Source organism: Ammodytes marinus, assembly GCF_949987685.1.
Source record: "Ammodytes marinus genome assembly, chromosome: 7".
In the NCBI taxonomy this organism is placed as follows: Eukaryota; Metazoa; Chordata; class Actinopteri; order Uranoscopiformes; family Ammodytidae; genus Ammodytes; species Ammodytes marinus.
Window position 1 is genome coordinate 18874039 of NC_137211.1, and position 24448 is coordinate 18898486.

The 24448-nt window shown below is 42.1% G+C and overlaps 1 protein-coding gene across 1 annotated transcript in view; it reads left to right on the forward strand.

The window, feature by feature from the left end:
* LOC307253242 (nuclear receptor coactivator 3-like) overlaps window positions 1-24448 on the forward strand; it is a 66226-nt gene that overhangs the window by 25591 nt on the left and 16187 nt on the right. The window contains exons 2-4 of the mRNA XM_080031186.1: window positions 9602-9690; window positions 21558-21665; window positions 22677-22837. Of these exons, the coding sequence (XP_079887312.1) occupies window positions 21577-21665; window positions 22677-22837 (250 nt within the window). The 5' untranslated portion in view covers window positions 9602-9690; window positions 21558-21576. The remainder of the gene's footprint in view (window positions 1-9601; window positions 9691-21557; window positions 21666-22676; window positions 22838-24448) is intronic.

The window sequence follows — 24448 nt, forward strand, 5'->3', positions numbered from 1 at the left end:
GGAAAGAGCGAAGGAGGAAAGTAGAGGTGAAGGAGAAGATGTTGTTCTCTCTCTCACTAAGACGGTACTGATGGGTTATTTTGCGAACCATTTATGTCCCCCTTTCCCACCTAAAGAAAGCTTGTTCACTCACTCACTCACTCACTCACTCACTCACTCACTCACTCACTCACTCACTCACTCACTCATCACACACATGCATCAGCAAAAGGAGTGCTCCTTTCCCCGGTAGTTTGAGCATTGAAGAGCTGTATTTGTTGTGCAATTATTTTGTGAGAAAAACACCTTTACACTGACATACTCTTCTTTCACACAATTTTTTTTTAAATATTTTTTCAACTGCAGCCGTTTCATTTATTGAACTTTTATATAAACCTTTCAATCTCACACCCTATATAATAATATAGGTTGTGATGGAATAAAATACTATTTTCCTCCCTTGAAAACTTTAACCGCTGGGCACAAAATGTCTTTATATTCACTAAAATTTTTTACAGTAGGAGTGTGGACTCTGGATGTGTCAATTGGTGACATCACATTTGTGTAAGTTATAAATTGGAGGATTGACGATGAACTCAGATCTTAAGGTCGGGTGACACAAAAACTTCCAACTTAAGTTTCATGTATTCTTCAACCGCATGAAAAAATAACACAGTAACTACTTTTTTCAGTGATTCACGTATCTGTGTTGTGTAATCCAGAGATTGTTATCCAGGTAGTTATTGCCATGCCACTAGAATGACCCCCTATCTTCAGAGGCGGGGTTAGAGCTGGAGGGGCGTGTCTCGTTGATTGACCTGTTGCACTGATTAGTTATGAACAGCCTCCTCTGTTGAATTCCTCATTGTGCCTGTGCCAGAAGTCTTTATATTCCATTTTACAACCGGTAACCAAAAGCAGGTGACAACTGTTTTTCCTTCAATCTGTCTGCATTACTTTCTCTGCCCCGGGAGGCCTGTAACTAGGTAATTTACTCTTTGTGATGACAAGAATGTTTTAAGTATTTACCAAAGCTCCAGCCATTCATCGCTCATGGATATGACAGCCTTCCCTCTCGGTTCATTGTTAATTAACTCGCAGAAACGGAGCTCTATGTTGTGATAATGCACAGCTCCTGCATAATTGATGGCTTCCAATGAGGCGTTTTATTTAACCCAGTTCTCCGCTTGACTATGCAGGAATGTTAGACTGTGAGTTTGATGCAGGCTCAGTTCACCCTCTATACAAGTTCTTGACCCTGCCGTTTCTTCACAACACACACACACATCTTCAACGGTACACATTCACAAAATGAGTGCACGTGTGGCTGTTTTTTTTTTCGGGTTCGGCTGAAGGACATGTATGGATGAAGACATGTGAGGTTCACTGTCCTTATCTTATTATTGTTGTCTGGCAACATTATTGTCGTCACTTAACACAATGAGTCCATTCCTGCATGTAGTCTTTCTCTCTCTCTCTCTCTCTCTCTCTCTCTCTCTCTCTTTCTCTGTCTCTGTCTCTGTCTCTGTCTCTGCCTCTGCCTCTCTCTGTCTGTCTGTGTACACATGTTCAGCACGTGGCTGGGTTTAAACCAAGTAGAAGGAGCTGTTGTTGACTGTATGCGCTTTCTTGCTTGTCGTGGGTTGGACTGAAATGCAAGATTAGAGTTCGGCTAAACGTTTCAATTGACCTCTGTCATCTCTCATTTGCTGCCACACTGTGCAGCTCACGTTAATGAAGAAAGTCCTGGAATGTAACACAGAGGCTCTCGTCTGTTTTTTGACATCACAAACCTGACTGTTTTACTGTGCACACAAACACAGTGTCAACATTAACACTGTGAACACACACTCGGTTGATCGTTAAGACTCGCAGGCACAGGCTGCGCTTTTATTCCAGATTCATGAAGTTTTGACAAAGATAAATAAGCAATGTATTTATGTATATCATGTACCGACTGACCGGTGACAAATGATATGGAAAAACTGACTTAATGAATGGAAAAACGTAACAAAGTGCAGATGCTACCATACAGGGCTCAAGGGGTAACTGAAGGGTTTAACAGTGAGCCTGTTCTGTTGGCTTACTTTTTACACTTCATGTTGTTTTTTCCCCCATTCATTTGTCATTAATTTCTATACGTCTGCATTAAAACATGTATGTTGCTACTGTTTAATGCATTCCTCAATATGTGACGTTGGCTTGGACGTTGGCTAAAAAAGCAGTTTCCATTATATCTCTGCTCTGATATTGCATTCCATTGCACCACATACTGTATATGTTTGAGGTAACACCAAGGCTAGGCACCAATGACAGGATTCACATTATTTATAGTTTTATATTGAGCAACAGCCATAGTTACTGAGACGATAACGTGATATGATTGAGTTATTTTGATGTATATCTGCTGCAAGTCGATACAATTGCCCACCAAAAAGCACCACACACTGTTCATTGTACTGCCAAGGATGATGGGAATGTCATAAGTTTTGAAGGTGAAGTTCACCAGGAAAACATAATAAATAAACAGAAATAAAGCCACATTAGGAAGGACCAGAGCAGGGTTCGTGTGTGCAGTGATCCCCTCATTTTTTGATCTTCAAACAAGGTCTTATAGTACTTGATACGCCGTGAATTCCAAGAGAAGAAAATTGTCTCTTTTATTACATTGAGTGTCAGCCTGTACTCAAAACAGATGTTGCACCGTAAAGTCATTTTAAAATAGCCTTGAGCTATTATTACAAATGCAATAATATTTCTTTTTGCATTAATTTTTAAAAGTTAGCCTACTCAGAGTTTTTGTTTTGTTTTGTTTTGTTCCATGTGTGACTGCAGATGCATTGTTGTGGACTTTACCCTAGCTGTTGCATGGGGCTCTTTGCTGTCAGTTTGGTTTCCTCAACCTTGTAGGAAAGGATGACTCATCCCAAACGCCTGTTTCCTTTTTTTGAATATGTAAATGCCCGTTTGATGGCAACCTACAGCAGACACACCCTGGATGGCTGGATGAGTGTTAGTTTTAGACCTGCCTGGCCTATTTCTGCCCTCAGCCAGATGCTCTCTCTCTGCTTTTCTTCATCCTCCACCCCCTCTCTTATCCCTCTGTGAAGTGTGAAGTATGAAGCAGCAGGCGCTCAGTGCTATGATAGCGGTAATTGGTCTAAAGATGGCAAGTTCACTCTCACTTTGTCACGGAACTAAGAAGCCATTTGTTTTCAATGAGTGCTAGTTAGGAACAATATAGCATCAAAGCTCCATTTAACAGCAAAGACAAGGGGGCTGGGACGATGGAGACAGTGGAGAGACCGGCACTTTTTGTCCTAAGTTTAAAAGCAGCGCTCTGTCTTGTGAGTGCATTTCAGACCAAGCGGGGTAGTGGAGAATGGCCTCCCCTCTTTGGTACCCCCTCGTTTGTTGAGGCAGGCTTTGGACTTGGAGTTTTTTTAATAGCCTCTGTGGTCTGATTTGTTTAGGGGAGGCAAGGTGCCAAGATGTGGCTTGGCTCCTTTTTTGCTCCAGTGTGAGGGCTGGATTTGTTTCGGGGGGACCAGGCGGCGAAGCAAAACTAAAGCGGAGTTAGCCAGAGTACACACATTCACACACTTACACACAATGTACTTTTATGCATCTCTTCACTGTGCCATTGTGTATGCTGGCAAGCGCACACAATTTCCCTTATTCACAGTCGTTACAGAAGACAGAGAGAAAAATCCTGCTTTAAAAAAACAGACGGTGTGAAGAAGGGGGTGAAGAGAGGGAGAAGACTACAGCTCGCAAAGAAACAACTAATGGATGTTACTGAAACTTAATTTGCCTATCTTTCAGTTGCCTGAAAGGCACAAATCCTTTTGGCTCTATTTAAAATATATATATATAGTAAAGTACACTCAACAAAAATATAAACGCAACACTTTTTTTTTTGCTCCCATTTTTCATGAGATGGACTTAAAGATCTAAAATTCATTCCAGATACACAATTTTACCATTTCTCTCAAACATTGTTCACAAATCTGTCTAAATGTGTGATAGTGAGCACTTCTGCTTTGCTGAGATAATCCATCCCACCTCACAGGTGTGCCACATCAAGATGCTGATCTGACATCATGATTAGTGCACAGGTGTGCCTTAGACTGTCCACAATAAAAGGCCACTCTGAAATGTGAATTTTTTTGCTTTATTGGGGGTCTGGGGACTCAGAACCAGGCAGTATCTGGTGTGACCACCATTTGCCTCATGCAGTGCAACACATCTTCTTCGCATAGAGTTTATCAGATTGTCAATTGTGGCCTGTGGAATGTTGGTCCACTCCTCTTCAATGGCTGTGCGAAGTTGCTGGAGACGGCTTATGGTGGAGAAATGAACATTCAATGCACGAGCAATTGGGAGGGTTGACATTCCTGCTGTCAGCATGCCAATTGCACGCTCCCTCAATGCTTGTGGCATCTGTGGCATTTTGCTGTGAGACAAAACTGCACATTTCAGGGTGGCCTTTTATTGTGGACATTCTAAGGCACACCTGTGCACTAATCATGATGTCAGATCAGCATCTTGATGTGGCACACCTGTGAGGTGGGATGGATTATCTCAGCAAAGCAGAAGTGCTCACTATCACACATTTAGACAGATTTGTGAACAATGTTTGAGAGAAATGGTAATATTGTGTATCTGGAATGAATGTTAGATCTTTAAGTCCATCTCATGAAAAATGGGAGCAAAAACAAAAGTGTTGCGTTTATATTTTTGTTGAGTGTATATTAAAACTCAAATTAGCTTGCTTGCTTGTTTTATTTTGGATTCGGTTCCTGTCTGGCAAAATATTCGACAACAAATCTGTTATTGTATTTCTTGTCTCTCCTTTTGATTAGCAGAGAGCAATGAACAAAATATTGAGGCAATATTAAATGGCTATATAGCTTCAGCGATGCTCGATTATTTTATATATATTTGTGAAGTTAGTGTTTTTATTTTTAAACATTGAACAGTCTTGATACAGATTGTTAACATCTCGACTATGCTCTTTTCTCCACTGGTTCAAATTAAAGATCCCAGTTGGCAAATATATCAGCTGTTGCTAATTATATAGTACATTTCACAACAGTCCTGATAAAAGAGCAAGAGGGCTCTTGTCTGGTTAATGTGCTCTTTCCAAACAATCGTCTACGACATATCATTCTTGAGGAATAGTGTTCTTCTTAAACGACTCTATGACAGCATACTGTGCGGTTTTGTACACCAACAAGACTAAAGAGGTGGAGAGTAGTCTCGACTTGAATTATGAAGTGGATCACATCCCGTCAGCTTCAGGAAATCAAAAATGTTACTCAAATGTTACACAGATTAATGATCAAAGCTGATCAATTGAATAGCTCTAAATCAGAACTGCCAATATATGGATCAAATAACTAATGCGGAATAAGTCGGTCTCGGATCCATTATATCAACCTTTCATACCCTCTGCTCATCTCGTCATCAAAGAACATTAATTAGGCCTGCCACTAAAAACTGCACTTTTTGTCTTCTCTGTCGACAAAAGATGATTTTGAATCTGAAGTAAATATGAGTTTTAGTTATTTATAACATTGGTTAATTGCAAATGTTGCATGCTAAACCTGATCAGCTTTGATAAGGGATTTGAAAGGATTTAGAGTCAATGAGAGGATTTGATACTGGATTCAGATTGAATAAAATGTTATGTAGCCCCAGTGCCTAATGGTGGGATTGCAATCAAAAAAGTTGTGTTAGCAGGCTGACTTTTGCAGAGCTGGATTACATTTTCGCTAAGCCTTAGTACCATCCAATAACGGTTGGTCTGGTCAACAACAACCTCATATAAAAGGTTGCACATTTTTTGCACTGTATTTGGGTTGAGTTTTCTGGTCACAGCCATGACTCAAAAGTTAAAGTTCTTCACAACTTTCACCTCCTTGGTACCTTGTGCCAGAATCTGACCCAGAACCATAACCGGAGTCAAAATTAAGCTGTGTTTAGACAGACATAATTTGAGCTCAGTCCACTGACACAATGGGGATTGTGTCAATGGACTGAGCCCATTGAGTGACGCAGGCGACTCTGACAAAAATAACCCGGGGTCGCCAATGTTATCTGGCAGGGTTCTGTGTTGGCCAAGCACCCATTCCTTGTAACATTACTTTCTAATGTGAACACTGTATTTCTACTGTTTACTTTCAAAGTCGTCTGAACTAAAGATTAAGTGTTCTGCTAACTTTCCAGAGTTGTAAAATCCTGACTCATAGTATTGTAAACTGAAGAGCATCTGATAAAATTTCAAATACATGGATTTATATCTGCAGCTATAGATATGCATTTCCTTAATGAAGTGCTGTCTCTTTAAGCCTACTTATCCTCATAATAAGGTTCAGGCAGGGTCCATTTCTATATTGTTTCAGGTATCTGGTGTGATTGTCAGTTATTTCTGATTATATATAAAAGATGAATGTGCGCTGGTTTGGGTTTGTTTTAACAGGTTCATCACCTCATGACCGTAATGACCTCTAACAAGTTATTATATCTGCATTGGACGGACAAACAAGGAGTTTGCAGAGAACAAACGTTCTATAGTTTGATTTTTACTCTCTTAGATCCTTTGTTTGAAACATAACAATCTGACAGACTTAGTCTCACACAAGTCCAGACTCAAATGGACTCAGTTATCAAAAGAAAAATATGGTATCTCTCTCTCTCTGTGTGTTCTAAATGTGGCTTTCAGTTTTTTTTCCTGGTTCATCTGAAGGTGACTGGTGCGTGCGTGCGTGCGGTTTTACCATTTTTATCTTATCAGGGCTCTTGCTTGGCCAGTAAAGTGTATATCCCTTTATTTTCTGTTTCTGCTCGGCACATGTCTGTGTTGGGATGAATTAAAAGAAAATCTTAACTACTCAATAAAACAGCTCAATAGAGTTGCAGCAACTCAATGCATTTAGGCATGTAGACGAGGTCAAGACAACGTGCTGAAGTCAAACCGAGCATCAGAATGGGAAATAAAGGGGGTTTATGTGACTTTGCATGTGGCATGGTTGATGGTGCACGGCAGGATGTATCCATGCTTTCATGTTGTTTACGCCAAATTCTGACCCTACCATCTGAACCTCACAACTGAAATTGGACTCATCAGACCAGGCAAGATTTGTCCATTATTCTATTGGGGTGGGGTCTTCTGCTGCTGTAGCCCATCTGCTTCAAAGATGGTCGTGTTTTGCGTTCAGAGATGGTATTCTCCATACCCTGGTTGTAACGAGTGGTTATTTGAGTTACTGTTGCCTTTCTATCATCTCGAACCTGTCTGCCCATCCTCCTCTGACCTCTGACATCAACAAGGCATTTTCGTCCACTCAACTGCCGCTCACTGGATATTTTTTCTTTTTTGGGCCATTCTCTGTAAACCCTAGAGATGGTTGTGAGTGAAAATCCCAGTATCGGCAGTTTCTGAAAGACCAGCCCGTCTGGCTCCATCAACATTGCCACGTTCAAAGTCACTTAAACCCCCTTTCTTCCCCATTCTGTTGCTCGGTTGGAACTTCAACAAGTTGTCCTGTCCAGGTCTACATGCTTAAATACATTGAGTTGCTGCCATGTGATTGGCTGATTAGTTATATGTGTTAACAAGAAATTGAACCGTTGTACTCAATAAAGTGGCCGGTGAGTGTATGTTGTGTGCTTCATTTTTAGGACAGGTCGTTGTTCAGAAGGAAACTGGAGCACACAGGTTTTTCTTTAACTTGTATTTATTCAGGTCAATGAAAGGCCAGTTTTCCTGTGTTTGATATGCCTTAATCATAACTTTTTTTCTGCACCACAATGCATGATATTGCCTTGGTTTTGGACACATTTAGTTTTTAATTAGTTAATTAGCAGCTTTGACAGAGGTTGGACAATCACTACTAGGTAATTATTTATTGCATCCTTTTAACTGTGTTGCTTTAAAGAAATGGAAGATGCTGTTTGTGCAAGATATTTATTATGTTGCTCAAGTGCAGCCATGAAGCGCAAGCACACAAACATCGGCACGGCAAAACAAAAAGGATTGAAGGACTGTTTAGCTGTGTGTTGAGGAGAAACTGAAGAGCCCAAGGAGATAAACAGACATATGTCAAGAGGAGGAGAGCCGACTGTAAAAAGGCCCCTGTGACTGCGAATTTATCATATCTCCATTTGACTTAACCTCTGCATCTTAAGCTCATTCACACGGCTTTTAAATTCAAGACTTTACGCCGGTATGAGCACGCTGTAACCAACCATTTTATTCACTCTGGTTTCTGAGTCAAAGTGAGCACAAAGAGCAATAATGATCGCACTGAAGACTTTTCTTTTCAAACAACTTTTTTCTATTTCTACTCTATTATTTTCCCTAAAACTTTTGTACAAAAAAAAATGGAGTCGCTTACTCTTTGTCACTGGTGAGCTATAAATTCTTCCCGCTTAAGCGGTCGCTCTCTGGCTCTATTTTTCTACCCCTTCAATTAATAGGAAACACATCGGTGCAAAGAGGGTCTTGTGAGAGTCCATACAGCACCTAACCCCCCCCCCCCCCCCCAGCACACACACACACACACACACACACACACACCGACAGTCCCCATCTGCTCCCAATCATGGGTGCAGCCAGCGGTCAGGTCGTTGCTGGTGTACGGCACACACACAGATACACATGTAAACATATACAACATGGGCTCGCCATGCATGCTGTCAGCCGCACAAAACACACACACACACAAAAATGCACGTGAGTGCTCACGTATGCGTGTGCTGAACTCTTGCGTCTTCCGAATTAAAACAAAAGTAACCCTGCATTCTGCCTCTCTGTCTCACACACTGAGGCACGGTGACAGATGAACATGAGACATACTGGCGGCGTGCTTCACTGATGACAGGGTGTCATGGAAACGCCCAGCGCTCTCCATGGTTACACTCTTTACCCCCACGGGATCGTCTCTTATGATTGTTCAGAGACAGAACATTTGAGCTACTACAGTAACTAAGCATGGCCAACATACACACACACTTACGCACGCGCACACACACACACGCACACACACACACACACACACACACACACACACACACACTGTTTCTTATCAGGATCTAAATGGACGTAAATTAGCCTATTATGTGCTTTTGGGATTAGAGCGTCGATTTAGGCTAATAGTCTGTTTTCCGTAGTCTTGCTCAGAGTCCACAAAGCATGAGAGATATTTGCCAATAAAGGCTTGAGAGGTTTAAATCCAGTTGTGTGGAATAGGGAGTGCATTAAGTGGAAAAGCTCCTTCTTTTACCTTTTATAGTTAGAGAGACTAAATTATGGAGACCATGCTGTCGTCACTCTCAGGTTTCGACCGTTTGTCTTCCTGTAAAACTTGTGTCTCAACATCCCTTTTCGTGTGTGGTTGGTCTGTCTGTCTGTGGGAGCGGTGTGTGTGTGTTGATGCAAATTCACAGGACCTCACGGTTCCTTCTAGTCATTAAGATGTTAAAGCAGCTTCCTGTGCATGTCTCTGTAGGCCCGCTGATTAATAACGTCGCTTGTTATTCATTAATATCAACATAATGTACATCATGCACTGTTGAGCATCATTGTTAAAACTTTTCTTTTTGTCTTTTGTTACAGACTCCATTGACAAGCACACGTACGACCTCATCCCCAGAGTTGAGGGGAGGGGGGGACCTGATCGTCCATCATCTTGGCGCCGTCACAAGGTAGGCTAGCATCCCGTACGGTTGTCATGGTAATGGCCTGCTGGGTTTAGGTTGAGCGGTTTGCCAGAGACAGTTTCTTGTTGTTGCCACATTCTTGCAACATCCTCCTGACCTGAACGCAATGAATAGTGTGTGTGTGTGTGTGTGTGTGTGTGTGTGTGTGTGTGTGTGTGTGTGTGTGTGTGTGTGTGTGTGTGTGTGTGTGTGTGTGTGTGTGTGTGTGTGTGTGTGTGTGTGTGTGTGTGTGTGTGTGTGTGTGTGTGTGTGTGTGTGTGTGTGTGTGTGTGTGTGTGTGTGTGTGTGTGTGTGTGTGTGTGTGTGTGTGTGTGTGTGTGTGTGTGTGTGTGTGTGTGTGTGTGAGTATGTGTCTGTGTGATTTCTGAAGAAATTTTTTTATTGACGTGTGTTTTTTTGTTTGAGGTTTGGGTTTTTTGGAAGGTGATATAGTTTGGGAGGAGAGAGTGTTGGTTGTGACGATAACAAGAAGGGGAAACAAAGAGGGTTGAGCAGGCGATTTTCAGGCAGATGAGAAAATAAGGAGTGGGAAGACAGCAGGGAGACAGGAGGAGAAATCAAATTATTTTTTGTGCTCTCCCTGCCACAGAGGCTGAAAGAGAGCATTAATCTTTTAGCCCTGTCTGCAGGTGACAACAACAACACACACACACACACAAATGTACCCAGACTTAACCAAACCACATTCCCTCTTTCGATCACATGCAGTCTTGCACATGCTTTTGCAGACAGGCTGCCTTTGCACGAAGGGGCATGAAACTTTCCTGTTTGAATCATATGTACACAAGTAGAGCAACTGCATTAAAAAGGCTTTGGATAAAATGTCAAAAAGGTACAAGGATGCGCAAATCATACAGATGGAGAATTTCTCAGTAGTAAAAATATAGTTATGTGTGCCTTTTAACGGCAGGTGGAAACGGACGATTACATTTAGTAGAATCCCTGATGATACATTCAGCAGGTTGCATAATTTTCTACTTTCGATTTTGGGTACGTTTTGGAAGTATTCTGCAACGGTGCAGTCTTTTGTCCCGATTAATCATGTTGGATTTTCCTAAGCTCTGATTTAAGGCATCCTCTCTATAGCAATGGCAGCTGAGGCTCATGGGTATCGTACCACCGGAGTTGAAAATTTGAGGAATTTATTTTTATCCATAAGTTTGCGGGGGAAGCAAATTTTATTCCTAATATAGAAATTTAAAAAATATACAGTAGGGGAGAACGGGTAATCTGAGCCACTTTTTACATTTGCTCCCTCTAAGCAAAATGATTTATCACTCAAATTTACACATTTCCCATTAATTCAGGATGATTCCTAGAAATGGGCATTAGCAGAATTTTTTCAAGACAAAGGGCAGTGAAAATGTGAAAAAAGTTGTCATTTAGCTCACTTTACCCCAGCTGTGGGGTAAACTGAGACAGACCAGAAAAATCAAGGGGGTAAAGTGAAACAGCTGGGGGTAAACTGATCCACTTACTTTTTCCACTCTGAAACTACCATAACAACACATATTGTAACAGTTAGAATCCTGAAAGCTAGCCACACATTCCAGAACTACACTGTGTGCACAATTATTAGGCAAGTTGTATTTTTGAGGATTAATTTTATTATTGCACAACTACAGTGCTCTCGGTCAATCCAAAATGTTAATGAACCTAAACCTGAATGTTTACGAAAGTAAAAGTGAGGTTTTGTCTTTCTTACGAGAATATATATATGTTTTGCTATTATTAGGCAACTATTAGTATGCAGAATTATTATGCAAAATAAAAGAACGAAAAATTTCCCATCTCACTTGTTTATTTTCATCTGTTAAAGTGAGAATAATAAAACAACTCAAAATTTACAAATAAAAATTTCCGACATGTCAAAAAAAAAATCAGTGACCAATATAGCCACCCTTCTTTTCAATAACTGTCACTAGCCTTCCATTCATGGAGTCTGTCAGTTTCTTGATCTGTTGACGATCAACTTTTTGTGCAGCAGCAACCACAGCCTCCCAGACACTGTTCTGAGAGGTGTACTGATTTCCTTCACTGTAAATATCCCGTTTAAGCAGGGCCCACAGGTTCTCAATAGGGTTTATGTCAGGTGAGGAAGGGGTTCATGTCATTATTTTTTCATCCTTAAGGCCTTTACTGGCTAGCCATGCAGTTGAGTACTTCGATGCATATGATGGAGCATTGTCATGCATAAAAATAATGCTCTTTTTGAAAGATGCAGACTTTTTCCTGTACCACTGCTTGAAGAAAGTATCTTTTAGAAACTGGCAGTAGGTTTGGGAGTTGATTTTGAGGCCATCTTCAACCCAAAAAGGTCCAACTAGGTAATCTTTAATAATACCAGCCCATACCAGTATCCCACCTCCACCTTGCTGGCGTCTGAGTCGAAGTGGAGCTCTGTGTCCGTTACTGATCCAGCCACGGGCCCATCCATCTGGTCCATCAAGAGTCACTCATCTCATCAGTCCATAAAACCTTTGAAAAATCTGTCTTCAGATATTTCTTGGCCCAGTCTTTACGTTTCAACTTGTGTGTTTTGTTCAGTAGTGGTCGGGTTTCAGCCTTCCTTACCTTGGCCATGTCTCTAAGCACTGAACACCTTGTACTTCTGAGCACTCCAGGTAGGTTGCAGTTCTGGAATATGGCAGAACTGGAGGATAATGGGTTCCTGTTAGCTACACGTTTGATTCTTCTCAAATCTTTGGCAGTTAATTTGCGTATTTTTTTTCTCAATACGTTTCTTGCGACCTTGTTGGCTATTTGCAACAAAACATTTGATGGTTCTGTGGTCACGCCCCAATATCTTAGCAATTTCAAGAGTGCTGCAGGGTTCGACATAACGTATAGCCCGATGGCCCGGGGCCAGTAAAATCATATGCAGGGCAAGTTGATTGGCCAGTCACTGTCCCGCCCGGGCCAGTGACTGGCCAATCACAGTTCAGTATCTTTTTGTAGACTACATCATGGTTCATTGAAATGCGCGTTGAGAGTCGGAATGAAAGCAGTGTTTATTTAAGACTCAATATAATAAACCTAATATAAAATATATTTTTTAATGAAAGGCCAGTGGACACCGATGCGTGGGTGTTTTGACAGGCGGGGCAACAAGCGGGTGCACTCTCGCTCCGTTGGCAGAGCTGCCTACTGTCCGCCTGCGAGTCGACAAATCAATCGACTTGCTTTGCCCCCTTTCTTTCTTCCCACACAGCAGAGGTTGAGGTGCAGAAAATGATAACTGCGCTTTTCCTTTATCTGCCGCCGTAATGTTACAGTATTTTCATCCAAGCCCCAATGGTAATACAAATGAGAGGCGTTATTTAAACGCTGTGAATGCGTCTCCGGTGATTGTGTCGGTTGTAGACAGAAACGAACGGAGGGACTCCGCTCACTGTACAGTATAGTCGCGCAGTTTGGCACTGTGTTTTCAGGCTCGAGACATTCAATCAGATCGCGGAAGTCTTTCCCATTGAAATCGCTAACGGGGAGAATATCCCCGGTTATTATTTTAGCCACAAACCACAGTTCATCTGCGCGGCGGCTCACTCGCTGGCGAGATCACAAGGTGAAACGCTGCTGTGATCGGACGAAGGCATTGTGTGTTTCTAAGGTGATTTAACGTCATAGTCTTAGACGAGCGTTTAACTTATGCTGCATATTTTGCACTGCATTGTTTTTTATCAATAGTTTGAAAAAATGGTCCCACACCGGACTCTTATGTGAAGCTGACACTTCATGGAGAAGTGACACTCCTGCAGCGCGCTCACGACCAGACGTGAACTCACATACACGGTGAAATCTCCCATTAAAAAAACGGCATAACCCACTGATTTTCGGATTTCTATTCTATTTTTAAAGTCAACTTGAGCGCAAGTGGAAAACCGGTCATTCGGTCGACACATTCACATCCCTAATGCATATAGAGAAAGTAATAAAAACAGCCTACCACACCACAAAGAATGATCAGACCTTCATCTCTTATTTTTTTTTTATGTTTGATCATGACTTCCGCAAGTGAACTATTCATTAAACTGCCCAAATTCAAGAATAAAAACAACCATCAAACTACTGGACTTTAAAATACTGGCCGACTCTTTCAACATACTTTTAGTTGTAGGCTTCTAATTCAATATGTTTGCCTGGTTTTATATTATGTGTATGAGCAATATCAACATTTCATATAATTAACTAAAAGAAAAATAACCAAATCTAAAGGGAATATCTATACTGTTACAGAATAGATATTCCCTTTAGATCTGGTTATCTTTATTTATTTTTCTAATACAGGTATTATAATTATTGACACTAAATTATGAAGAAAAAAAAAGTGTGTGCAGGGCCAGTGAAAATATACAAGGGGCCAGTAAAACTCGGATCCACTGGCCCGACGGGCCAGTAGGAAAAAAAAGTTATGTTGAACCCTGGTGCTGCATCCCTCTGAAATACTTTTTACAATTTTTCACTTTTCAGAGTCCGTTAAATCTCTTTTTTTGGCCCATTTTGCCTGAGAAAGAGAAACTGCCTAATAATTATGCATACCTTGATATAGAGTGTTGATCTCCTTAGGCCACACCTTAACTCATTACAGAAATACACATCACCTGGTATGCTTAAATCCAATAAGCACTTAGGTTTATACAGCTTGAAGTTGGGAAATATGCATAAAAATGATGATATGGCCAAAATCCTCACTTGCCTAATAATTGTGCACACAGTGTAATGTTGGACTAGTAAAAGAATGATGGGGTTTGGTCAATTAAGCAAAGCAAATTTTCTAAACACTTGAAAGTAACTCTGAACAAAATCAAATACAACATATTATAATTCAAAAGGTTTTAATAAGATTCAAATGAAAGATAGAACCAGTTAGAACACAGTCTGGGGGTCAGAACACAGGACCCTTAGAGCCAGCTTGTGTCTGGGGGTCAAAGCGTAGGAAAATCAGAACTAGCGAGAACAGCCTGGGACTCAGAACACAAGAGAAGACCCAACTGGATTATAACATCAGCCTGTCATACTCTACAACTAGGCCTACTCTACATTCCAGCCCTGAAGGTTACAGGGGAAGATGAGAAGGTGCTCTTTCCGTGTGGTTGCCCCAGGTCATCTTCCTGGTGTATTTCCTTGGCATGATGGCTTTTCTACAATGTGTATGACATTAAAATAAAACATATGTTATGTAATATTACATTAAAATAGGTTTAAGACTAAACTTAACTTGTGCCTCATGGTGGGGGAAAGTGCAGTGTCTCACTTTCCCCCACAGCATTTGGCTCACTTTCCCCCACCACCACAATTTGAGAAAAAACTACCTCTCTTAGCATTTCAGGCTAATCTTCAGCTAATATCATCACATGGTTTTTATATGTTGGTAGTTCATCAACACGTATGATAGAAGTTTTTCTACGTGAATACATTTGCTTTGGCACAACAGTTGATTAAGTTGACAGCAAGAAAATTTACTTTTACATGCAAAATACCTATTTTGGTGAAAAAACATGCTTACCACAGCACCATGGGCTCCTCTCTTTCAGGGCCAAGGGGAAATGAGAGGGGCTTGAAAACATATATCTCACATGACCACAAATGTTTTCCGTTGCCTAAATACACGGGGTGGCTCACATTACCCGATGCCTCAGATTCCCCGTTCTCCCCTATATAATGCAAGTAGTGTTAATCGGATGGATGAACAGTGCCATCACACATGTAGGGATGTGTCATAAAGAACATCTGAATGTTCAAATGAATAGAAATGTGTCACTATCAACTTATATCTACAACATTATTTGTTATGTTGCTGTTTCATATTGTATTCTTGATACTTTTATGTTGTTATTTTGTTTTTGTTTGTTTTTTTATCTCTGAATAACTGCACATGATTGGAGAAGCAACTAGAAGCTCTTTTGAATATTGGAGGACCTTTGACAACATAATATATAAAAGAGAAAACACTAAACTGGGAGTTAAATACAGCTGGAAAAAAAATCACAAGAAGCTCCTTTCTTCTTTTATCCTTCACAAAGCGGTGAGTGTACTGCAGCTCCTGTCATGTCACTGGTACGAGTTTGCATGGCCGGATAAGGGGACGTGTGCTTCTGTTTTGTCAACAGAGATTATGAAAGTGTGGCTGGCAGGCAGGTAGGCGGGGGAGGCAACAGCAGGGCTATTTGCATCGCCCAGCCAGAGCAGGCCCGGCCTGCAAACTCTGTCACCTTCCCTCTCCCTTTTCTATCTTCTCCTCCCTATTTGTCGCCAACAACCAGCACTATGCGTGGCCACACTGCCCTGCTTTCAGAGTTAATCTCGAAGCTTTCTTGTACATATTGAGAGTAAGAGTGAGTGAGTATGTAAATGCCACCCTTAATATAATGCCGTAACATTGACTAAACCCATAGTGAGAATGATGCTTGGCCAGGAATAAACCTGCCTGTGTACATTAACACAGATTAAATATAGATCAAGTTTGAATTTCAACCAGCATTTCTCCAGAATCGCTGACACCATCCTTTGCTCCCCATTGTAATTGAAGCAAGTATTTTTGGAAACATTTCTATTGTGCACACTGAAGTAAAAAAACAAGAAACACACATTTCCACAATTTGATGGTGCAGTTGTGTGCACAAACTTTCTTTCTCTTCCCAAACAAAAAACAGAACGATTTAACTGTGATGTGTAGCAAACAAATAGTATCTCTCTGATTTGATACCCATGAAATGAAAAGTTATTATTCAAAGCTGAATCCATAGACTCTACAAAGTTATTGTTAGAAACAATAAAGTCTCTTTGCAAACTGAATTTTCTTTTGCTTTTAGAATTAATTTTAATTCCTACACAATAATAACCTGAGATGCACTCTCTCCCTCTTTTCAACTCTATGCAGTTTGCTTGGAGGAAATTGATATTATCCAGTAAAATAGCAACACATATGAGTACAAATATTTGTCTGATTCATTAACACTGCCCCATTTCATTTTTAGTCAAATATTGTGATGGTTAAAAATATATCTACAAAATAGTATTAATATCCGCAACAATGAGATTGAAAGACATTGAAATGGCAACAGTGGCTATTAGTTAGCCTGGCTCCGCCCGCCTACCTACTTCCGGCCAAATTTCATTTTCCCTTCAGTAGTCGGTCTGGGGCTGGGTGGTATTAGTGGAATCTAGCTGAGGAAAATTTCCGGCCGTCCAATCAGCGAACAGAGCGAGTGGCTGAGAACGATGACGTTGAAGTCGCGCTCCAGTTTCAGTTGAATGCTGCATTCCTTTATACTCGGAAGAAGGAGATTTCCGAGTTGGTAGTTCCGAGTTCCGACCTGTCTGTGTTCCAGTGCATCTGCTCGCGAAAGTATGGACGCCTAAAACCTTTCTCGTCCAAATAACTAAACGTTAGGCTCTAGCAAGTTACCGTTGCCAGGTACTGGTAGATCTATAGACCACAATATGTAGTGAAGTCAGAAATTTCCGAGTTCCCTGTCCAACCGTCGGAAGCCGGCTCATGACACACGTGACGACCAAACGTTATGCGATTGGTTGGCTAATCCAGAGTGGCACTGGGCAGATCCAATAGTTTTAAACTTCAACAGACACCCGCCTCCAAGTGAGTGAACGTTTGCCAATTACAGCAGTTCCAGACCTTCTGTGCAAATGAAATGAAGTACGATGGTCTGGTTGGACCAGGCTAGCTATTAGTAGCATATATTTGATAATCGACAGACAGAAAATAAAGCCGCAAAAATGTTGATAATCCAAAAATTATTTAAGTCATATGTATGGTATATCATTTATTTCTTCTAGCAAAAATTACTTTAATTTATCTGGTTCCAGCTTCTAACATGTACATATTTGCTGGGGTTCTTTTTTTACAAACTAAAAATGTAAATATGATCATTCAAGCATTTTATATGTGTCACCTTGTGCTCTTGGAGTTTGTTGTGATGGGCACTTTTCACTATTTTCTTACTTTTGTATGCAGACCAAACAGTTTATAGCTAGTTGGAAGGTTGGGGGTGAACACAGTAAATATCATACAAACCCTTTAGTGTTTGCCTTGCCTTGGAACAAAGCGTTGGTAATGGTGTAAGTGTCCTGCAGCATGTGAATTTAACTGGGATTGGATTGCATGCTTTCTAGTTCATAGGGTGAACAACAGTGTCCTCTGCTTTTGCTATAAAGTGTGTGGGTCCCTGGTGAGTGCTCCCACTGGGCTTCTTCCGGCTCCCGGGTCACTGGCAGGCTGCTCTCCTGTAACAAACCTGTCTTGTTTAGCTTCACCTCGGGTGACGCCACAGCACTGTTGACCTGAAATGATCCTCCTTTCACCCCAAAGTCTAATGACCTGGAAAATGTGTGGGTGAACTCTCAGCGTGGAGGATGTGACCCCTGTGAAATTGCTCGGGTCAAGATCAGGGTTGAGAACCAGGTCAAACTTTTTAGTGTGAAAATCCGGAGCTGCTTACCTGGCCTGCATGGGTGGCCGCACTCACCTGTACGTGTCAGCAGAAGAACAGAGGACTCTCCCATGACGGAGGATCAGTCAGCTGGGAGCTAACATTCTCCATCCTGCTCTTATTTGTTTCTCTATCCAAACTACAAGCAGCTGCTTCTTACTGATAAACAGCTTCCGAACTATTGCCTCTGGCCCTGATTAATGTATTTTGAGTCATCTCTTCAACCACATGATTCAGTCTATAGACTTAATTGAACTATAGCAGTAAATCAGAAGCAGCACATGAAGAAGCTGTATGGCATCAGGCATAGGTTGGTCTTCATCTTGACTCTGAGCTGTTGTGTCATTTATGATTACTTCCTTTTCTACCTAATATCTAATTTTTCCATCAAAAAACCCATAATCTCATGAGTAAAATGTTATTAATAGTCCAAAGAAAAGGGTGAATGGGAATCAAAGTGTGTTTGCATTAAGTATTGTATTATTCTGAAGAGGGAGAAAGACATAAAAGGCTAATGGCAGGGTTATATGCTGAACACTAGTGTTGATAATATAATAATAGCTTCGTTTTATATAGCGCCTTTCAAGAAACCCAAGGACACTTTACAGGGGTATGAAAAGAAAGGAGTAACACGAGCAAGCACCGAAAAATAAATACATTTACACTAAAGACACAATCAAAACTTGTGGCTAAACTGAATGGGACAAAGTTAACAGAGGGCAAAGGCCTTAGTAAAGAGATGGTGCTTCAGATGTTTTTTGAAAGTGTTCAGAAGCCAAGGCATTCAAATAATATAAATGGTCGGTACCTTCTGTTCATTTTATTTTCATGAATAAATGTGTGTCAACCAAGGCTTTTTTCATTTCCAATGTTTCGGGTCAAAGTGTCTTAATGCTCATATTCAAAGTGTCTTAATGTTCAATTTCAAACCCATTAACCCAGGTGTAGAGAAATAAACTATACCGTCTCCTTTTTGCCCTGCCAGCACTCACTCTCTTAACATCTACTCTCACTCTTTCTCCATCAAATTGCCATCTTCATGCCCATCTCTCCTCTGCCTCCACACTGCCATCTCTCCTTCTCCCAATTTCCTCTTAACGCGTCTCATTCCCGCTGCCCCCTGCTGCTGTACTGTACCTACCGCAGCCCCGCTTCCTCTCTGCCACCAGGACCCACTGCCTGTGGCGTGTAATTGACTTTCTCCCTGCACTGGAAAAGTGGGCGCCCTGCGCTAGGCTGGAGGTGACCCATTTCCCTGGGGCATTCAGCAGCCTCCTAATCAACCATTCTCTGGGGCCGCCTCATTCACTCCGCAATTAGAGCAACTCCCCCTTTGAGAACTCCATCAATAGGCGGGCGGGCGGGCTCCATCGGCGGAGGAGCAAAGACGCTTGAGTTTCGCTTGAACAATTTGCCTTGGCGCTGCCAGTTTTCAACCCTTCTGACTTTATACCAACCCCCCTCTACTGTGCTTTTGGTCTCCCTCGTGGTAGGTTTCATCAGACATCAGCACACGGGGGTTTAGTCTAACGATGCAGCAGTCAGGCAGTCGGGCAGGCAGGTAGACAGGCATGCAGGGGGGGGGGGGTGGGCAGACAGGAGGAGAGTCGAGAGGAGGCACAGGTAGACAAGCAGACAAAGGCAACCAGACAGTCAGATGGGAGGCACTCAAGGGAGAGATTAAAAAGAGAAATTTTGAAAGAAACTCAAAGCAGTGGGGATTGAGCAAGAGGATAGCCGCATCGTCTCTCGCTTTTAGAAGGAGATTTACTATTCCCCGTTTGTTGTCTTCCAAGGGAATACACGTGTGTTTTCTCCTAGTCGTGAAGACATGCATTAAAGCAGCCCTCTTATTGATTCTGTCTCAATAAGAAGGTGTGTTCACTGCTTGTTTTAGCCGGATATGAATCTTGTTGAGCGCACCACTGAAGATTAGAACATTCTTTATCCAAGAAACGAAAAAAACGTAATCAGACGGTTTTTTTTTTGTTGACTGCTCTGATCCCACAAGAAGGAGCCTGAGATGATGGTGCATGGTGATTAAATAACAGGCTGGCGTCTCTCTCCCCTGCCGTTGGCCTGATTTGCTATGCAGGAGAGGCAGTGCTCTGGTCAGAGGATAACCATGTAATCAATGGAATAAAAAAGCTGCTCTGGCTGTGAAGGTTAAGAGGGCTACTGGGGGGCTTTCAGCCCACACTTACAGCCACACATGCATTGAAAACCAGAGAGTCTGAATGTTACATCTCCTCTAATTCCTCCTCCTCTTTCCTTTCCTTCCCTCTCACCTGTTCTCTATCCTCCTCTCTTTCATTGACATGTCTTTATCTCTCTTTCTCTCAGCTCCCTCCCTCCTACTGCCTCCACCTCTTTTTCGCTTTTATCCCCCCGTCTCTGTATTTTTGTATATTTTCTTCCTCTGCATTTCCTCTATATATCCTCTGCCTCGTTCTATAGTTGTGCTTTCTCTCCCCTTCATTTAATCTCTTCTCTTCCCTCCCTCCCTCCTACCTTTCCCCAGTGTCAGCTGCTGTCACTGTAGCAAAGAAAGTGACCAATCAAAAGCCACTTCACAGCATCGGCTTCTCCCTCCTTTCTTTATATCTTTCCTTCCTTCCCTCCATTTCCTTCTTTTCTTCCTCCTCCTCCTCCTCCTTCTCCTCTCTTCCGTTTGTCCCATATGCTTCTCCTTCCCACAACCTTTATCAGTTCACTTCCTGGAGACAAAAATGTGATGCATTATGGGAGACAGACTGCTGTCTAACGGGGTTAGTTGTGCAGCGTGGCTTATCATCAGAGACACTGCTAATCGTGTGTGTGTGTGTGTGTGTGTGTGTGTGTGTGTGTGTGTGTGTGTGTGTGTGTGTGTGTGTGTGTGTGTGTGTGTGTGTGTGTGTGTGTGTGTGTGTGTGTGTGTGTGTGTGTGTGTGTGTGTGTGTGTGTGTGTGTGTGTGTGTGTGTGTGTGTGTGTGTGTGTGTGTGTGTGTGTGTGTGTGTGTGTGTGTGTGTGTGTGTGTGTGTGTGTGTGTGTGATGAACTCATTCACGCACAGGCCCACACACACACAACCTCACATGCTTACTCTCCTTTTCTGAGGAGGAGGAGTAGGAGTCAGACGAGACATGTTTATGTTCGTCAGTGTCTGCCAGGAGAATATGATTTGCATGTTATCAGCATATTTTACTCTAACGTTCGCACTGTATTCACTTCACAACGTGCCTCTGTGTTGGTTATTTTTTTGCTGAGTTCAAAGGGATGTTTTCCATGTTGTCTCCCCTTCACAATTACCTATATAATCAGAGCTAAAAGGCTAGTAGGGACTCTATAATCCCCTCTATGAGAGCCTTATTTACACCTGTGTATGTGTGTGTGTGTGTGTGTGTGTGTGCTGCTTTCTCTCAGGTGCTGATATGTGTACACAATGAGCGGACTGGGGGAGAACTCCATGGAGCCTCTAAGCTCAGAAAACCGGAAACGCAAGCTTTCCACTTGTGACACGCCTGGTCTGGGGTGAGTGCAGCTGATCAGTGCAAGAAAGGGGCAGTTCAAGAAAGTGGGCTACTGGTTCATTGGTTTCTCTATACAGCCTGGCATATGTGAATTCCAATATGTGCAAAAATAATAAAAAAACAAAAACAAAGAAATTGTATTTAGTTTTAGTATGAAAACATCTGTATTGCTTTATTTTATTTCTTAATGTTTTCTATTTAATCTGGTATAAATCTGAGAAATCTTCTCTCCCAAGGAAATTGGAGATATAGCAAGTAAAATACACCCAGACACCAAGCCTAATAGTCAAATCTTCAGGCCAAAAAAAGTGACAATGAAACTTAGAAAAAAAATTGCATAAAGATAAAACAGGCCTAGAGAACTCGCAACATTTTATATTAGAAAAAAAGATATATATACTGTATATATATTTTGAGATATACACTTTCAGTCCGAGAGATGGCTAGTCAGTTTAGCTTAGCATTTAGACTGGAAATAGCTAGACAATATTGTGTCATTATTTGATTCCTACAAAAAACAACTTGGAAAACGTTTAAATAGGAATAAATCTTGGTAAAGAGAGATATAGATTCCGGCAAGTCACTGCACTCGGCCAAAAAAAAATCCAGCACGTAACCCCCCCCACAAAAAGCATAACTTGTCATCAGGCTAGCTATTTCCCCCTGCTTTCATTCTTTATGCTGAGGTAAGCTGACTGGCTGCTGACTATAGCTATATTTAGCATACAGACCTAAGAGTGATATTGATCTTCTCATGTGACTCTTGCCCAAAAAATGGATACTACTGCAAGCCAGTCCAGTTACCACAATGAGCAAATGACTTTAAGTGCAGCTCACAAAAAAAAACAGTCAGTGTGTTTCAGCTACAATAAAGACCACTGCTGACTTTTTCACTCGCACTTTTTTGCTGGAAAAACTTCAAGACTTCTCTCCATGTACGTACCATGTACTACCAGTTTTGGGATAAATGTGTTTTTGCATATCTTTAATGTTTGAACATGGCCCCCTGCAGGTGTGAGAGGAAGCGGCGGGAGCAGGAGAGCAAATACATCGAAGAGCTGGCGGAGCTGATCTCCGCCAACCTCGGCGACATCGACAGCTTCAACGTGAAACCAGACAAATGTGCCATCCTCAAAGAGACCGTGCGCCAAATCCGCCAGATCAAAGAGCAGGGTGAGTGGACACAACACAGTCGTCTAAAAACCTATAGGCTACAGAGAGCTGGGGCCGAACAGGTGCCACGCGACAAGTCCGATAGACTGTTGAGAAGTGTGTGTGTGTGTGTGTGTGTGTGTGTGTGTGTGTGTGTGTGTGTGTGTGTGTGTGTGTGTGTGTGTGTGTGTGTGTGTGTGTGTGTGTGTGTGTGTGTGTGTGTGTGTGTGTGTGTGTGTGTGTGTGTGTGTTTTTGTCTAGGGGTTTCCTGGGAAAGGTGTTGAGAGTGGATAAAGAGACAGCTGGGGGTTATCAGACCCATACACACACACGCGCGCACACACATACACATACACACACACACACACACACACACACACACACACACACACACACACACACACACACACACACACACACACACACCTCCTCAGAGCCCAGGTGCAAGGACGAATCAGTCATTCATCTCCCACCCACAAATTTCACAGCTTCAACTGTTTATGTTTGGGAGGAAACATTGGCAATGCTTTGTGAACCTGTCATTTGTGTGTGTGTGTGTGTGTGTGTGTGTGTGTGTGTGTGTGTGTGTGTGTGTGTGTGTGTGTGTGTTTGATTGTGTCTATGATGGGCATGCACAGCTGTGTGCTGCCCTCGCCAGGGGCTGTTTAATTGAACGTTTGCAGGTAATCACATGCTCATCCATTCCGCCGAATTGCCAAATTATTAGTTCTGTTACAGCTGCTGTTGACATAGTTACGTTTCCATTGTGCCACGTCCATTTCTTCCGCGAGCAATTTGAAAGACTTTTATGTTAGAGATGTAGTGTCAATACAAAATGGACATATTTTAACTCTTACATTCAGACTTGTGTCGATATATAGGCTACTGTATATATATCTATTTTTTTTTTTAATTCAAAGTGAATTTCTGGAGATCGGGGTTGGGGGAGGTGATGGGGTTGAATTTTGCTCGGCTCAGTCAGCGTCTGCCACCTCGACAGGAAGGGGAAGAGGCTACAGCTGGCCCTGACTGGCTGCTGACAGGTTGCCATAGTTACAGGAAGTGAAGACCAAAATGACACAGGCGTTTAGACTCGTATCTCGCTCTACCTGTTCCTCTTCTCCTCCACTCACTTTCAGTTGCTCTTTCTGCCAGTCTTCATTGGTTGCTCTTTTACCCATCAGTCATTTCTGTTTTTCGTCTCTCTTGGATTTAATGTGCTCTGCTCTCACACCTCCTCCCTCCTTCTTCTGCCCCCCCTCATCTGTATTGCAGCACAATGAGTTGCAGCATCTCCAGGTTTTTGCTCCCAGCATCTTAAGATATTGACGGAGCTCATGGAGTGTGGTCTATCTCTCTCTCTCTCTCTCTCTCTCTCTCTCTTTTTTTTTTTCACTCACACTCTATTTCCTCTTCCTCTCAGTCCTTCTATACCTAACCTCACAGTGCCTGCCTGGGCTGTAGGCAGCAATGGCTTCTTTTTTTCTCTTTGTGTGGGTATCTGTGCCCCTTGGGAGCTAATCAGATGGAATGATTCCTGCAGATAAGCAGCCTCCCGCCTCTGTCTCAGACCCAAACCCTGTATTAATACAACAACCAGCCCTTTTCAGTCAGAGTCGTCTCTCCATCCAC